General features: G+C 42.3%; 1 protein-coding gene across 2 annotated transcripts in view; it reads right to left on the minus strand.

Annotated features, from left to right (window-relative positions):
* Positions 1 to 13,439, minus strand: part of Sh3kbp1 (SH3 domain containing kinase binding protein 1) — a 338,436-nt gene that overhangs the window by 156,314 nt on the left and 168,683 nt on the right. For both annotated transcript variants that reach the window (XM_059250548.1, XM_059250547.1), the window contains exon 4: positions 12,232 to 12,335. In XM_059250548.1, the coding sequence (XP_059106531.1) occupies positions 12,232 to 12,335 (104 nt within the window). The remainder of the gene's footprint in view (positions 1 to 12,231; positions 12,336 to 13,439) is intronic.

The raw sequence follows: 13,439 nt of genomic DNA on the forward strand, positions 1-13,439 counted from the left end.
TTCAGTACATTTAACATCATTTCCACTGACCAGCATTTCCATGTTTCTATGCCAACTCAATTGATGTGTATCATTCCTTCAAGAGGGTTTTGATAGGATTAAGATAGTTGGAAAGATTCACTGTGAGTCTGCCTGCATATAAATATTCACAGGATTTGTAGCATGGGGTCCTTGTGCTACCTCTGAATAAAGAACCATAAAATAACCCCTTTCCTCCCAGGAATCACAGGGCAAGGGGAAAACCCAGGGCAGGACCCACAACTGAGTGATATGTGGCATAATCCTGGGCTGCAAAGGGCAGCTGGACCAACTCCATCTATTCAGTTTGATGATGTCTGAAATATTCTCGTCTCCACTAAGCAGCTCTAGTGTGAGACTCTAGGGAAGCACTTCTGATGTATAGGATCAGCAGCTGCCTACCGGGAAAACAAAGGTATCTTCACTCTGCCACACCCCAGATGCCAGCAGCACTGTCATTGCACAGCCTGCCAGGTCTGTGGGAAAACAGCAGAGGTATATCATTAGCCACACAAGTAGAAGGATTGACAAGAAAACCATTGCTCATCACCTGGGGGATACTCTTCCAATTGCAGCTTCCATGGGCACAAGGGGTGTTTCTTTGTGACCTGAGCCCTTCCTGGGGGAAAGCCTCGTACCAGAACCACTGAGCGCTGTGTAATACATTTTTTTTTTCCTACAGTCTGCTGCTTTGGTCTCAAGACTAAGCCTGGAGATAGGAGAAAAATTATCCCTGTTTTCAAACTAGCTCTCTTCAGAGATCTGGCTCAATTTCCTACATAAAGACAAGGACACTGAAGCCCAGAATGATGATTTCCCCCTATCAAACTCAGTCCCAATGGATTCATGCTAGGGAAATTATTTTTAAAAAAATCCTTTCAAGTCCTGATTGCTTCACAAAAAGGTTTTTTTTTGGGGGGGGGGTGTTGGGGGAAATGGGAATCTTCCTATGAGGAGCAGAAGGGAACACGAGATCCTGATTATGTTACCACTGTTCTTAATTAGCTCCTGCAATACCAAGCCTGTGTGGCCATTCCAGTGATGTCAACATTTATTAAACAGTTATCCTGCACTGCCTTATGATGTTGGTATAGATTCATTAGTGAACAAAATAGATAAAGACCGACCTCATCCTGGAGCCTGAGGGACGGCCCCATACCTAAAGTGCTTGCCATGCTAACAGAGGACCTATATATACTCAGCACCCATTTAAAATCCAAATGTGGTGGTGCACACCCATTATCTCAGAACTGGGGAGGCAGGGATAAGAAGATCTTGGGGGTTTGCTGGTCAGCCTCTCTAGCTGAATTGGTGAGCTTTGGGTTCAGTGAGTCTCAAAAAATAAGGTAAAAATGTGATTAAGGAAGGAAAACACCTCTGGCTTTCACACACAAACCCAGGCACACACATGTGTGCGCTCTCTCTCTCTCTCTCTCTCTCTCTCTCTCTCTCTCTCTCTCTCTCTCTCTCACACACACACACACACACACACACACACACACACACACACATATCCTGGAGAAATTTCTAGAACCAAAAAGAACCTGCACAGCTTGCACACCTTCTGCTTAGAAATCAAGATGGCCTGTACTGATGCTTCTGGATTTGAACACAGAAAAAGAAATGTGTACCCTTGCAATAAAGTATAGACTAAAGACGGTACCAAAGGTCCACAGCTCCTGCCCACAATAAGAAAGTAAAGGGAGTAGATGCCCACCTTCTCCCCATGCCCACCCAATCCCAACTCATCATCAGTCTTCTGTAGCACCTGGATCTAGGCTGAAAATAAACCTTAGCTGTGCCTCTCTGTGACCAAAGTGGCTAACTTAAGACCCCATGACTGTGCCCCCAAAGCCAACCCTACCAATGGCTCATGGCTGGGAGCAAAGCAGTTTCCAACTAGTTCGGTTTGAGAAAGGCTGAGTACAGGCAGTTTCCATCCCGGTACAACTTCCACGTCTTTACAAGGAAGAGCCTTTACACAGCCAGGTTCAGGGCTCAAGGAAATAATTTATCTATCTTAAGCCTGTCGGAAGCTGAGGAAACAACAGAGTCCATTTCAAACCCCACCCAGCCACCCAGCCAGCCAGCTGTGCAGCCAGCTGTGCAGACATCACCTACATTTGTTAGGCAGGGAAGATGTATGGGAATGAAAAGGTGAAATGCTTTCCCCTTGATACTTCTCTGACCAAGTCCTATGTAACATCCTTGAGTGTTTTCTTTACATGTCAGTTGTGCAAGGAAGAATAAAGGTTTATCAAATCTGAAGTCTACCTGAGAGCAGAAGCAGCCAACAGAAAAAAGCCACTTAAGGGTTGCAATCACTGCTTTCGGTCAATGGCTACCTTGTTACTCAAACCCCCTTCAGGAGCAGGCTAGAAGGGTAAATTTGGATGGGGGCAGAGGTGTTGCACAGAAGCCAATGAAGTCAGTTTCAGCAGTTCAAATGCAGTTCTCTTTCCATAAAAGAAAACCAGGCATATAAAACTCTAAGGGCTATACTTTAACATTTCTAGAATCTTCCTCATTTTTTTTTTCCAAAAATAGGGGCTAGGGAGATGACTCAGTGGGTATGAGTGCTTACTCTACAACCATGAGGACCTATGCTAGAATCCCTACTACCCAAGTAAGAAGTCGGGTACAGCTCCACATAAATATAAGCCCAGAATTTTAAGGAGGAGACAGTCAGGTTTCAAAAACTCCCTAGCTAGCTAGTCTAGCCAACGCTCTAAGCATCTGGTTCTATGAAACTGTCTCAGGGCAGTAAGGTAGAGAGTGATAGAGGAAGACATTTGATACCCTGCTCTGGCCTGCACACACATACCCACAGGCAGGTACACATGCACACTTACATATACCACAAACAAACACACGCTCCTCCAGAAGTAATTACATGAGAATTTCAATACTAGTGATGTTTCCTACCTATGAAAGGTAGTTGAAGGTATTTTGCAAATAGTACCACACTAGAAAAACTAAAAGGTCATTTATCAAGTATCTTTAAAGTTGAAATATAATTTATAATTCTTAACACTATAGTAGCTCAGTTTTGAAGGCTACACCTATATAAACAAACAGGATATTTTATTAGTCTAGAAAATTCCTATGTGCCCTTTCTCAGCCAATCTTTAATCTTATTTCAATCACTTTTGATTGGCTTTGGTTTTTCTACAACTTCATATAAATATACAAAGGCATAGTTTAATTCCATGAATAGTGTTTATAAAACAAACTTTGTTTCTAGAAAACATTTTTCTATCAGTGGAATTAATGGAGAAAGATTTTAAGAGGGACACTTCCTGAACATATAGATATCTACATTATTTTCCTTTACAGTTTCTTGAAATAACTATCTCTGTTGAATAAGCCTTATCTAGGTCCTAAATCGCCGGTCAGTAATTTCCCCTAATTCCTTCTTTCTAGGTAGGCTCAAAGAGTTCATATACACAGGAGTGCTAATTTTCATTCCTTCCCCTCTTTCCTTTGGAAAAAGCCTATTTCCTAAGAATGGACCTTCAAAAGAGAAATCCATAGTGTAATTGAAAGGGAAATGGATTTTTTAAGAAATAGAATTTCTATTTAAGGCTTAAACAAGACAGAACAATATCCATGGTTGTCAATGGAGTAGAAAAGGTCTGGAGCCACAGATGGCTCCATGCACTTGGAACCCCAGCATTCAGGGAGTGGAGGCAAGAGGATCTTGAGTCTAAGGCTAGCCTGGACCATTCAGCAAGTTCCTGGCTGCCCTCAAAACTAAAGAAGGGGGAAGGGAGGGTTTGGTTGCTTGTAGGGCTTCTGGAGGAGTGTCATGGTCTCACCCTTCACAGCAGTCAGAGCTATTCTGCAGATCCCCAGATTCCTAAAGAACTCTAATAATGCTTTACCATCACTCTAACGTGAAAATATGAACAAAGTGGAAACCGAACGAGTAAGATAACCTTTCTGATGAACCAAGAGAGTGCAAGTTTTATCTTGTCGCCTCCATGGGAGAAAATCGCCTGTGATGACGCCTATGCCTTGGAAAAACCCCAGGGAAGACACCTTAGGCGATCTGTCTCTTGGAAAGCTCAGTGGAGGCATTCCTGAGGCTTTCCTAGCAATGTCTTTCATTGCATTCCCCAGCATCTGCTTCATATACTCCACACTCGTTCCAAACAAATGTGCATGGGTAGCATCTTCTTTACCCCCCATGAGGGTTTTCTGCCTTCACTTCCTTGCTCATTTGTCAATTCCATCATCTGTCACCCTTTAGAGTCTTAGCTTCTTGTAATACTCTCCACAACTAAACTGAGCCTATTTGTGCACATTCTGTTCAATAAATCTCTGAGTCTCTATAAATACAGACTCTCTCATGATGCAAGCACTCAAATATTTGAGAAATTTCATAGTTATGCAAATCTACCATATATACATCTGAACTTATTATCGGTCATACAGTTGTGGACTGCACTGTCTGTTGATGATTCAAATATAACTGCTTTTCTTCACTTGTTGCTGTTGTTATTTGAGATAGGGTCTCATATAGCCTAGGAGGGCCTCAAATGTACTGTTGTAGCTAATGATGACCTTGAATAAATGCTCCTCCTACCTCTGCCCACCAAGTGCTGGGATTATAGACGTGCATCACTACACTCAGCTTACCTTCTCTTCTAAACATGGCATCCCTCTCCATAATGTGAATACTTCAGTACCTGTACACACTAGGAAAACAGATGTGTTCACCACTAAGTTAAACAGAGGACAGTTGTAGAGCAGCCTGAGTCATTTAGATGATCAAAGTCCAATACTAAGATTTTTGTATTAATGTTGCCTTTTTAAATAAGAAATGGGAGTACTTCTAAAGCAAAATAGAGTCTTTTTTTTTTTTGGTTTTTCGAGACAGGGTTTCTCTGTGTAGCTTTGCGCCTTTCCTGGAACTCGCTTTGGAACCAGGCTGGCCTCGAACTCACAGAGATCCACCTGCCTCTGCCTCCCAAGTGCTGGGATTAAAGGTGTGTGCCACCACCGCCCAGCGCAACATAGAGTCTTAATGGGGGAAAATGGAGACACGTTTGGATTGCCTATTAAGCAATCAGCTTTTGTTTTATTTTCAGTTTTTGTTTTTAGAGACAGGGTTTCTCTGTGCAACAGCCCTGGCTATCCTGGAACTTGCTCTGTAGACCAGGCTGGCCCTGAACTCACAGAGATCTGCCTGCCTCTGCCTCCCAAGTGCTGGAATTGAAGACGTGCCACCACTGCCTGGGCCAATCAGCTTTTTACTGAACTTCCCCAATTTTTAGTGTGTGTGCTGTGAAACAGAACGCCGAATTTGACTTCTCTGGAGTATGAGTGAAAGGAAGAGGAAGGAGCTATCCACCCACACGGAGGTTTATCTGACTGAGTGAAAGGTTGAAAGCATTTCAAGAGCCTGCTTAACTCGAGCTGAGTGGATCCAGTCTCCTTCTATGGGCATAAGATGAAGAATGCAGACAGTTTCTGAGCATGCAAGTTACCATCTTTGCAAACCACAAAGCCAGTTCAGGCTTTAACTCCGAGCCTGCAGCCCTCAGTCACCAGCCAGGCTGACTGGGAACCTCTGAGAACTGCCTCTGAAATTAATCTCCAAAAAGCACATGAAAAGGAAAATTTCAGAACATTGCCACTGTGGGAGATTTGTTAAGACCAGCCTCATCCAACACAGGAAAAGAAAGAAACGCTTTCCTTAGACTCCAGATAACACAGACAGGAAAACAAAACAAAATAAAACAGAAGCTCCAAGGCAGTCTTCAAAAATAAAAAGGGAACTCTCCAGGGGACCACAGATTCTGCTCCCGGTAACTTTGTCCCCAAACCACATGTGTCTGTCTGTCATGAGAACCCACTAGCATTTCTCTGGCTTCTCCGCTCTGGACCGAAATGACCCAAGTGAGTATTTGTAATGACTTATTTCAAAACTGAAGGAAAAAAAATCAATCCACCTAGGAACTCCGAGCTTGCCACTCTCCTCCCACAGCGCCAGCTTGGTGCTTGAAGTTTGCAGTGATGGCTTTTCCCACAGCTGAGCCAGGAGGTGGCAGTGGGGTGGGAGGCTCTCCAGCAAACCCCGACTCCGTCCGCTCAGGGACTATCCCTTGTTCTCGTCCTTCACCACGGCTGAGGGCTGCAGGCTGGTAGTTAACTGCTGCCGGACAAGCGAGCTCTTACTTCTACCAGGGCCCCAAGGCTGTTTCTTCCCAACCTTTTAGGCCTTCCCGATGCATGCACTTGGTTCCATAGTGCAAAAACAGGTGTGGGAAGAGAAAGTCAGTGCTAAGAAAGGAAGAAGGTAACAATCTGAAGGTTAAAAGGAAAAATGCTACCAAACTGAAAAAAACGCGGGTGGGGAGCTGCAGAACTTCAGAAGGATGCTATACTTCAATTGCTTCTGCCACTGGTCCACTTTAAAGAGAGTGCAAATCAGAGAGGATACACTGGGGATACACAAAGCAAGGAGCTCAACCCAGCAACCCATACTCCGGGAAAAGGCCTTGGCCACACACACACACACACACACACACACACACACACACACACACACACGAATACAATGAATACTGGATATAGGCCTGACCCCGTGTTATGACTCTGTGTTGAAAATGCACATAGATTGTGATATTTTAAGTTAATATTAGATATTTATATATATATATATATATATATATATATATATATATATATATAACTTTAAAAATTTTTTTGACTCAATTGTTTCCTAAAAACTAGCCTACACAGTCAAAATCCTGAGATTTGTCTTTCAGGGACAAAAAAAAATAGGTTGCCAAACACCCTAATTGTCGTGCTAGAAACCTCATCCAATGACTGAGAGATCTGGATGCAGAGATCCATGGTGAGGCCCCGGGTGGAGCTCTGGGAGTCCAATTAGCGAGAATGGGGAGGGTTTATATGAGCGAGAATTGTTGAGACCAAGGTTTGATAAAGCACAGGGACAAATAGCCAAACGAATGGAAACACATGAACTATGAACCAATGGCTGAGGGGTCACCAACTGGATCAGGCCCTCTGAATGGGTGAGACAGCTGATTGGCTTGATCTGTTTGGGAGGCATCCAGGCAGTGGGACCGGGTCCTGTGCTCATTGCATGAGTTGGCTGTTTGAAACCTGGGGCCTATGCAGGATCGCTTGGCTCGGCCTGGGAGGAGGGGACTGGACCTACCTGGACTGAGTCTACCAGGTTGATCTCAGTCTGCGGGGGAGGCTTTTCCCTGGAGGAGGTGGGAATGGGGGGTGGGCTGGGGGTAAAGTGAGGGGGGCGGGAGGGGGGAGAACAAGGGAATCCGTGGCTGATATGTAGAACTGAATTGTATTGCAAAATAAAAATTAAAAAAAAGGTTGCATTTCTGTGTAAACAACTCTAATACTATTAATCGATGAAGATGTAATTATAATATCTACATATACAATTATGTTGTACTTTCATATTTCAATTTTATTTATTTATGTATATGGGTATTTTGTCTGCATGTATGTCTGTGTAGTATGTGCATGCCTAGTGCCCTTGGAGGCCAGAAGAGGATACCAGATACCCAGGGACAGGAGTTATGAATGGTTGTCAGCTACCATGTAGATGCTGGAAATTGAACCCACGTCCTCTGGAAGAGCAGCTAGTGCTCTTAACCATTGAGTTATCTCTCCAGCTCCAATCTGCTGTACTTTCATTAAGAGATTGGTTGATTGAACAGTATCACAAAGCTTTGTGTTCTTACCTTCATCTGTCCCTATGACTTAAAGAATTTTGTTTACTTGGGACATTTTTTTTTCAGTCTCTAGTACCTTTCTAAATGTTGCTTTGTGATAATGAAAAATATTCTTTTATTTTTCTGTATAACTGTATAACTGCTTTAATATAGTTTCTCATGTTGTGGTGACCCCCAACCATAAAACTATTTCTGTTGCTACTTCAGAATGTAACTTTGCTTCTGTTATGAATTGCAACGTAAATATCTGATATGCAGGATATCTGATATGTGACCCCAAAAGAGTCATGACTCACAAGTTGAGAACTGCTGCTCTACTAGAATCAGAAAAGAGATGCCCATAAGCACATATACAACATTTACCATCAAAGGACAGATCTTTATACACTGATAATGACAAAAACATCTGGGATATCAATAGAGGCAATAGAGAAGTCGATAGAATTTTGAAAATACAGGTTAAAAGGCTAGCCCTCAGACTCTACAGCTTTCTTTTTCCTTTTTCCTGCTGAAGCAAACTGCAAATGCAGCCTAGAATCCAGTTGGAAGCAAGCAGAAAAAAATCTGGAATTTCACATGATGGCCAATGGTGGTGGCCAACAGCTCATGTCCTCTAGGTGAATACAGTCACAAGTGCAGCAATTGTTCCTCAAGGACAACCCATGGCTCTTTCCTCACACTTGACAAGCAAAAGTGTACAGTATTTTTCAGAAATATATTGATCATGTTTCTTGTCCTTGATTTGTGTTCTTAAAGTATTATTATGACAGTGAAGGAAAAATCATCTTCTATGACAGGACCATTTTCAATTCTTTCTCCCTTTCAATCTTGGATCACATGTATATAGATCTATTTCACATGATTATATCCTAGTGTGTGCAATTTTCTGTCCTAATCTGTTCATTTATTTTGCAACAAACTGTTTTATAGTTCCATTTATTCACTTACTTATTCAACAAGCATTTATCAAGGTACATATTAGGATTCAGGCACTACTCCAGGTACCACAAATACAAAGACAGATAAAAGCCAGGTCTCCACCATTGAAAAACTCTCAGCAAGAGGAATATAACCAATAATTATAATGCAAAACATCATCATAAATCAATATTTAAAGGCCTCTGTGTGAATCATTTTAATGGCTTCAATGTCTTCTAGCTAGGTAATACAATTCCTTTTCTTGATTATTTTTCATTATTACAAACACTGCTACAATTAACATATTTTTCTGTTGTACATTTTTGTTAGCCATTTTCTGCAGATAAATTCTTAGGAATGAAATCAGAGTTATAATTTTATTCATATTTTTATAGCTATTGGCATTCATTCATGTAAGTATCATACAACTATACAAATAAACTAGGCATTGCCAACAGTCTGACCAGTAGATATTTTCTTTGATTTTAATGATCTGAAACCTACTAATTACTATCTTAATTTACACTTCTTTAATAAACAGCAAGGTGAGATATTTTCACATAGTTAATTTTTTTCCAGGTCCAGACATGGTAATACATGCCTGTAACTCAACACTCAGAAGACTAAGACAGCAAGAACCCAAGCTCAAAGCCAGCTTGGGCTACCAGTGAATTCTTGTCTCAAAACAATAACAAAAATAAAAATACTATTCTCCCTTGTGGGATTTGAATTTTTGGCAAATTCATGTATCATTTGGCATTGCTCTAACAGCTTCCTCATATTTTTTGTATGTTTGTTTTTTAAGATAGGGTCTCACTATGTAGCTCTGGCTGGCCTGGAACTTGCTATATGGATCAGGCTGGCCTGGAAATCAAGAGATCCTGCTTCTTCTGCCTCTAGAGTGCTGGGATTAAAAGCATATGCCATCTTACCTGGTACCTTAATATAATTTTCATATGCTATATTTATACATTTTATAACTTACTATAGTTTTTTCCTATTTGTTGTTCTCTTTGTTTAATTACCTCAAATCATATACCAATTTTAACATTTTTATTAGTCACATCTACTTTATCATAGAGTTTCTTCCGTAGGTCTGATCTTAAGAAATTTGTCCATCATTATACTGATGTTCTGCTCAGCTATCCATTCATTCCTTACTCATTTAACTTTCAATAAATGTTTCCTATGTGCCCTGCTTGACATCGGATATTTTTAAAGATTGACTAACATATTAGCACAAATTATCCAAAACTTAGAAACAGACAAGGGGGGTTAAAGCACATAATGATGGGAACCCAATTAACTGCTTCTCTAGAGACACATATCTTTGTTTGACAAGTTAGAAAAATAAAAGCAATGCAAGTGATTCTTACCAGGCTGAAATAAAAACAGACTGACTAGCAGAGATGCAAATGATCTGTCCTCTAGAAAAGATAACCCCAAAGGTCTCAGTTTAATTGCTGTACTGGTCACAATAGAGTTTGGAATCTAAGTCGGCCATCTTCATCAAGTTACTCATCCCTTCCATCTTTATCAAAGCTTTGTTCTTTCACAGTTCTTTTGGAGCCAACCTTCCCATCTTATAGATCTCTTACTGGTAGGGTAAGGCCAGGTTAGGTTTCAATGAGTCTGGAAATCTGGCTTCTGCTAGCAGTTCTGCCACTTGTACCCACATGACAGCTCACTTCCAGACCACCTCAACTTCCACCCTGTTTTCTATAAACCATGAGCTTCTGTAAAGTCAACTGATCGCCAGGAAATACAAGCAAGTGGAAAACTTATTTCTTTTTATACCAAGAGCCAAACGTTGAAGCAGAATGAATGATGAGGTTATAAGTCCAGGGCACAAGATGCTCAAAGCCTGGGGGAGCAGAGCCCAAGCAGCCCACTCCGTGTCTCTAGGAACATTTAAATACCAGTAAGGCTCGGTTTGGATAGATAGGATCAAACATTCAAAGGAAAATGGCACAGGAGACTGAGGGTGTCCCCGGTCAATGGATCTGGCTTTGCCCCTTAGCCCTGCCTTGTAGCTGAAAGGTTTTTTTGTGTGTGTGTGTCCCACCTGGTCTGCAGCTGCTTAGACCCAAGTAAACACACAGAGGCTTATATTAATTATAACTGTTTAGCCATTAGCTCAGGCCTACCACTGAGTAGCTCTTACACTTAAACTCAGCCCATTTTTGTTCATCTCGGTCGCCACGTGTTCTGTGGCTTTACTTGTGTGTCATTACATGCTGCTCCCTGGACAGTGGGATGGTGTCTCCTCACTCAGTTTCCTCTTCCCAGAATTCTCCTTGTCTGCTTATCCCACCTATACTTCCTGCCTGGCTACTGGCCAATCAGCATTTTATTAAACCAGTGTACAAAAGCATTATCCCATAGCACTGCCTCTGCTAGAATATTTTGAGGTTCTTTGTGCATCTACACCATAAAGTGATCAGGATGATTAAGTGGGCTAATGTGTGAAGAACCTCATCATAGAGCTAGGAGTGTAGCTCATATATGAGGCCTAGTGTTCCACACCAGAACAACAACAACAAAAGGCAGCAAGTAAGTCTTGAGTGAATGTGTGTTGTTGACATGAACATGGCCCTATCAAAGACTCCAATGCCTCAGACCCATGGAAGTGACAAAAACTTCCCCAGCTGAGGCTCATAGAAATGACAAAGTCTTCCTCTGGTCAGAGCACAAGTGTTGACAATGAGTGTAGAAAATGTCCACTGTAGCTTTCTTCCCCATCCCCCATGTTTATAGCCTGATGACTGCTCCCTACAGACTGCACCCACTGAGATTTGCTAAACTGGTCTTCTTGCCCAGCTGTATAAAATACCCTGCCTCCCCCTTTATCTATATGTAATGATGCCACCTCCTTGCTAAACTGTATGCAATGACCCACTTCCCTGATCAATTGTGTATAATAAATACACTGAGTTGGGGGTTTTCTTTTTTTGTTGTTTTTTGGGGGGCTGGGGTGGGTGCACCTGCAGCTTTTCCATTAAAGAGCCCAGTCTACTCAATCCAAGATTTTCTATGAGTCTCTGTGTTTGTCATGTCTTCATCCCCTTGCCACCCCTAGTCAGGACCCAAGCCATGCAAGAACACAGAAACAAAACAAAAAGCTTATCATACCTGTCACATACTTGGTCTTCTAATAAATGCCACATGCCACTTTCATTCTTTCTATATCCAGTGTTCTCCACAATGAAAAGTGAATCTCTACTCTAAAGATGAATCCCTGTTATTGTGACCAGGGTCCATCATTAACTAAAGTAAACAGGAACGTTGATAAGACAACATTGAAATTCCAAAGGTATGTTACAAAGACAATGGCTTCAGATGGCCCCACATCTGACCCCTACCTGGCCTAAAGGAATTCCTCTGCCAAAACCAATTTCCCCTAGAGATGCAACTAGATGACCTCTGGAGTCTCTTTGAGTCTGAACATCCATTGCCAAGGCCAATGGGCCTGCACATCTGCAGCAAGGGTTCCTCATGGCTGGATGCACAGGTGGGTCTGATAGCCAGATGAGGCAACAATGTCACTCAACCACTTGCTTACCTCTCCTACAACCTCTATGATGTCCCCGACTTTCAGCTCAAGCTCATCGTCATTCTGGGGCAGGTAGCTGAATGCCACCTGGCATCGGCGTCTCCGTCGCTCGCCTGGATGGGAAAAGCAAAATGTTTAGATACTGTTCTTCTCTCACATCCCACACTAAGGTTTTAAAGAGAGGCTTCCTAGGCATGCAGGCAAAGTAAGCTGATTTGTCTCAAATATGCTTTCTGGGGCATGGCTAGAGGCACAGCAGCCCTGGTCTCTTAGAGAGGCATTAGAAAGCAGAGCGATGCTTCTTGGTGTTTTGAAAAGCTGCTGGGTCAGAAACCCATGGATATGAGAAACTGATCATTGGTGCAGAAGGCAGAAACCCCACCCCGAAGCACTGGAGCACAGTGTTGCCTTAGACACACTTCCATAGATGATGGTACTTTCTATTTGCTGCTGATGATTTATAATGAAAGCTGATGTGATATGCTAAAGAAACCAGAATGGTCTACTTCTGATGCTAGCAAGGCAAAGAGCATTTCCCCCAAGTGTGCAAAGTAAATGAGAAAGTGTCCTGGGCTTTCTCTTATTAATGTCACCCTTTCAACACACTGGACCTCGAGCCTGATAACCCAAAGCCAATTTGATTTCTGCTATTCTTGATACCATTTCAAAAGTCCCACAGGGTTTAACATAGCCATCTGTGTCCCAGGGGATGCATTAGCAAGATCCCTGGCTGCTTCCACAGAACCCAGCCAGGCAAGTCAAGGTTAAAAGTCAGAGCCATACTTCATTTAGAGGACACTCAGGGTTACACCATGTCATTTACACAATGGGTCACACCAGGGAGCCTCTGACTTGAAGCTGGTACAAATACAGTTGCTATTGTCTACAGAATATCCATACTGCCTATTGCATTGTGGGCATAAAAAAACATGCATGTGGGATGGCATGCAGCACCGGTGGTAGAAGCCAGGGAGAGGTATATGAGGGCTAAGAACTGAGATAGGCATTGCTCACAGCTGACCAGCTCACATCATTCCTTCATGCCACTACATGGCCTAGAAAATCACCAGGATCAACGACTTCAAAGAAGTGCACTTAGAAAGCCAGCATTATTTCTGGGTACTGCCTCTGGAGACTCTTTTTCTTTTCTAAGCTTTTCCCTGAAAAAGGAAGTCCCTGTAGGGGTGATTACAGAGTACATTAGTCCTACCCCCAGC

The sequence above is a fragment of the Peromyscus eremicus genome, chromosome X, assembly GCF_949786415.1.
Source record: "Peromyscus eremicus chromosome X, PerEre_H2_v1, whole genome shotgun sequence".
In the NCBI taxonomy this organism is placed as follows: domain Eukaryota; kingdom Metazoa; phylum Chordata; class Mammalia; order Rodentia; family Cricetidae; genus Peromyscus; species Peromyscus eremicus.